Below are 3,761 nucleotides of genomic sequence, written 5' to 3'. Positions count from 1 at the left end.
GGCAATTTTTTTTTTCTTTCCTTTCTATTAAACTTTATTAACAAATGAACAATTCAGTGGCGGAGGCATGAACTGCAAGCGTTTTTTTTTTTTTTTTCTATTTTTTCTAACCTAAAATTTTATTTGCAAATGAACAAATGTTTTTTTTTTAGAAAAGAAAAATCTGCGATATTTCTGGAAAAGGGGGCGGCTATGACTTCCAGTCTTTATAGTAAATAATGGGGCAGATTTAGTGAATCTACCAGTCTGAACTGATTCGCTTAAAGCAGAATCGCATTATTCTCAATGGGATTCTGCTGCTCAGTGCACACTTTAGAAGTAGCGGACCTTCCGTAGCGGATCCGGATGAAACATGTTCATTATTTTGGCGGAATTCCGCCCCCGGAAAAGCCTGTTGTCCATGGGAATTGCGGGGGTTAGTTTCCGCAACAAATCCCAAGCGAAATTAACTTCAATTTGTGGCGGTGACGGGATTCAGTATAAGGGCGCTTTCACACTATGTAACAAGATTGTGAGATATTATTATTGCATTCAGAGACCTCATACAGGTTTATCATTCAGACATGGCTCAAGAAGGTGATGTTAGAAAAATTGAATTAGTGGTTTGTGTTTCTATGGCAGAAATGCTTGAAAAATGTAAAAAAAATAATAATAATTTGAAGCCGTAATGAAGAATATAACACTGCATCAACTTCTACCAGTTTACCACCGAGAACCAGTGTACCCTCTACAGTTGGTGTATCATCTACAACCGCTTTACCATCTACAACCAGTGACCACCTACAGCGAGTGTAGCATCTACAACCAGTGACCACCTACAGCGAGTGTAGCATCTACAACCAGTGACTATCTACAGCCAGTGTACTCTCTATAGCCAGTGACCACCTACAGTGAGTGTATCCTCTGCAGCCAGTGTACCCTCTAGAGCCAGTACCATCTACAACCAATCACCATCTACAGCCAGTGTACCATCTACAACCAGTGACCACCTACAGCGTGTGTAGCATCTATAACCAGTGTACCATCTACAAGCAGTCCACCTACAGCGAGTGTAGCATCTACAGCCAGTGTACCCTCTACAGCTGGTGTATCATCTACAACCGCTGTACCATCTACAACCAGTGACCACCTACAGCCAGTCTACCCTCTATAGCCAGTGACCACCTACAGTGAGTGTATCCTCTGTAGCCAGTGTACCCTCTAGAGCCAGTACCATCTACAACCAATCACCATCTACAGCCAGTGTACCATCTACAACCAGTGACCACCTACAGCGTGTGTAGCATCTATAACCAGTGTACCATCTACAAGCAGTCCACCTACAGCGAGTGTAGCATTTACAGCCAGTGTACCCTCTATAGCCAGTGTACCATCTACAGCCAGTCTACCATCTACAACCAATGACCATCTACAGCCAGTGTACCATCTACAACCAGTCACCTATCTACAGCCAGTGTACCATCTACAACCAGTCACCTATCTACAGCCAGTGTACCCTCTACAGCCAGTGTACCATCTACAACCAATTATCATCCACAACCAGTGTACCTTCTACAGCCATTGTACCATCTACAGCCAGTGTACCCTCTACAGCCAGTGTACCCTCTACAACCAATTACCATCCACAACCAGTGTACCTTCTACAGCCAGTGTACCATCTACAACCAATTACAATCTACAACCAATGACCATCTACAGTCAGTGTACATCTACAACCAGTGTACCATCTACAACCAGTGTACCAGCTAAAACCAATTACCATCCACAACCAGTGTGCCATCTACAGCCAATTACCATCCACAACCAGTGTACCTTCAACAGCCAGTGTACCATCTACAACCAATTACCATCCACAACCAGTGTACAATCTACAACCAATGACCATCTACAGTCAGTGTACATCTACAACCAGTGTACCATCTACAACCAGTGTACCAGCTACAACCAATTACCATCCACAACCAGTGTGCCATCTACAGCCAATTACCATCCACAACCAGTGTACCTTCAACAGCCAGTGTACCATCTACAACCAATTACCATCCACAACCAGTGTACAATCTACAACCAATGACCATCTACAGTCAGTGTACATCTACAACCAGTGTACCATCTACAACCAGTGTACCAGCTACAACCAATTACCATCCACGACCAGTGTGCCATCTACAGCCAATTACCATCCACAACCAGTGTACCTTCAACAGCCAGTGTACCATCTACAACCAATTACCATCCACAACCAGTGTACAATCTACAACCAATGACCATCTACAGTCAGTGTACATCTACAACCAGTGTACCATCTACAACCAGTGTACCAGCTACAACAATTACGATCCACAACCAGTGTGCCATCTACAGCCAATTACCATCCACAACAAGTGTACAATCTACAACCAATGACCATCTACAGTCAGTGTACATCTACAACCAGTGTACCATCTACAACCAGTGTACCATCTACAACCAGTGTACCAGCTAAAACCAATTACCATCCACAACCAGTGTGCCATCTACAGCCAATTACCATCCACAACCAGTGTACCTTCAACAGCCAGTGTACCATCTACAACCAATTACCATCCACAACCAGTGTACAATCTACAACCGATGACCATCTACAGTCAGTGTACATCTACAACCAGTGTACCATCTACAACCAGTGTACCAGCTACAACCAATTACCATCCACAACCAGTGTGCCATCTACAGCCAATTACCATCCACAACCAGAGTACCTTCAACAGCCAGTGTACCATCTACAACCAATTACCATCCACAACCAGTGTACAATCTACAACCAATGACCATCTACAGTCAGTGTACATCTACAACCAGTGTACCATCTACAACCAGTGTACCAGCTACAACCAATTACAATCCACAACCAGTGTGCCATCTACAGCCAATTACCATCCACAACCAGTGTACAATCTACAACCAATGACCATCTACAGTCAGTGTACATCTACAACCAGTGTACCATCTACAACCAGTGTACCAGCTAAAACCAATTACCATCCACAACCAGTGTGCCATCTACAGCCAATTACCATCCACAACCAGTGTACCTTCAACAGCCAGTGTACCATCTACGACCAATTACCATCCACAACCAGTGTACAATCTACAACCAATGACCATCTACAGTCAGTGTACATCTACAACCAGTGTACCATCTACAAACAGTGTACCAGCTACAACCAATTACCATCCACAACCAGTGTACCATCTACAACCAATTACCATCCACAACCAGTGTACAATCTACAACCAATGACCATCTACAGTCAGTGTACATCTACAACCAGTGTACCATCTACAACCAGTGTACCAGCTACAACCAATTACGATCCACAACCAGTGTGCCATCTACAGCCAATTACCATCCACAACCAATTACCATCCACAACTAGTGTACAATCTACAACCAATGACCGTCTACAGCCAGTATACCATCTACAACCAATTACCATCCCCAACCAAGGTACCTTCTACAGCCAGTGTACCATCTACAACCAATTACCATCCACAACCAGTGTACAATCTACAACCAATGACCATCTACAGCCAGTGTACATCTACAACTAGTGTACCATCTACAACCAATGACCATCTACAGCCAGTGTACATCTACAACCAGTGTACCATCTACAACCAATGTACCATTTACAACCAATTACCATCCACAACCAAGGTACCTTCTACAGCCAGTGTACCATCTACAACCAATTACCATCCACAACCAGTGTACAATC

At 43.7% G+C, this 3,761-nt stretch overlaps 1 protein-coding gene across 2 annotated transcripts in view; it reads left to right on the top strand.

The window, feature by feature from the left end:
• The first annotated feature begins 139 nt into the window (after positions 1-139).
• The window catches only part of LOC130284193 (nmrA-like family domain-containing protein 1), a 29,681-nt gene continuing 26,059 nt past the window's right edge, over positions 140-3,761 (top strand). Inside the window, exon 1 of one of the 2 annotated variants that reach the window (XM_056534298.1) lies at positions 140-211. In XM_056534298.1, coding sequence (XP_056390273.1) covers positions 193-211 — 19 coding nt within the window. In that variant the 5' untranslated portion in view covers positions 140-192. The other variant, XM_056534297.1, reaches the window with a different exon arrangement.

This window comes from Hyla sarda, chromosome 8, assembly GCF_029499605.1.
Source record: "Hyla sarda isolate aHylSar1 chromosome 8, aHylSar1.hap1, whole genome shotgun sequence".
Classification (NCBI taxonomy): Eukaryota; Metazoa; Chordata; class Amphibia; order Anura; family Hylidae; genus Hyla; species Hyla sarda.
This window is presented reverse-complemented; position numbering and strand designations above follow the sequence as displayed.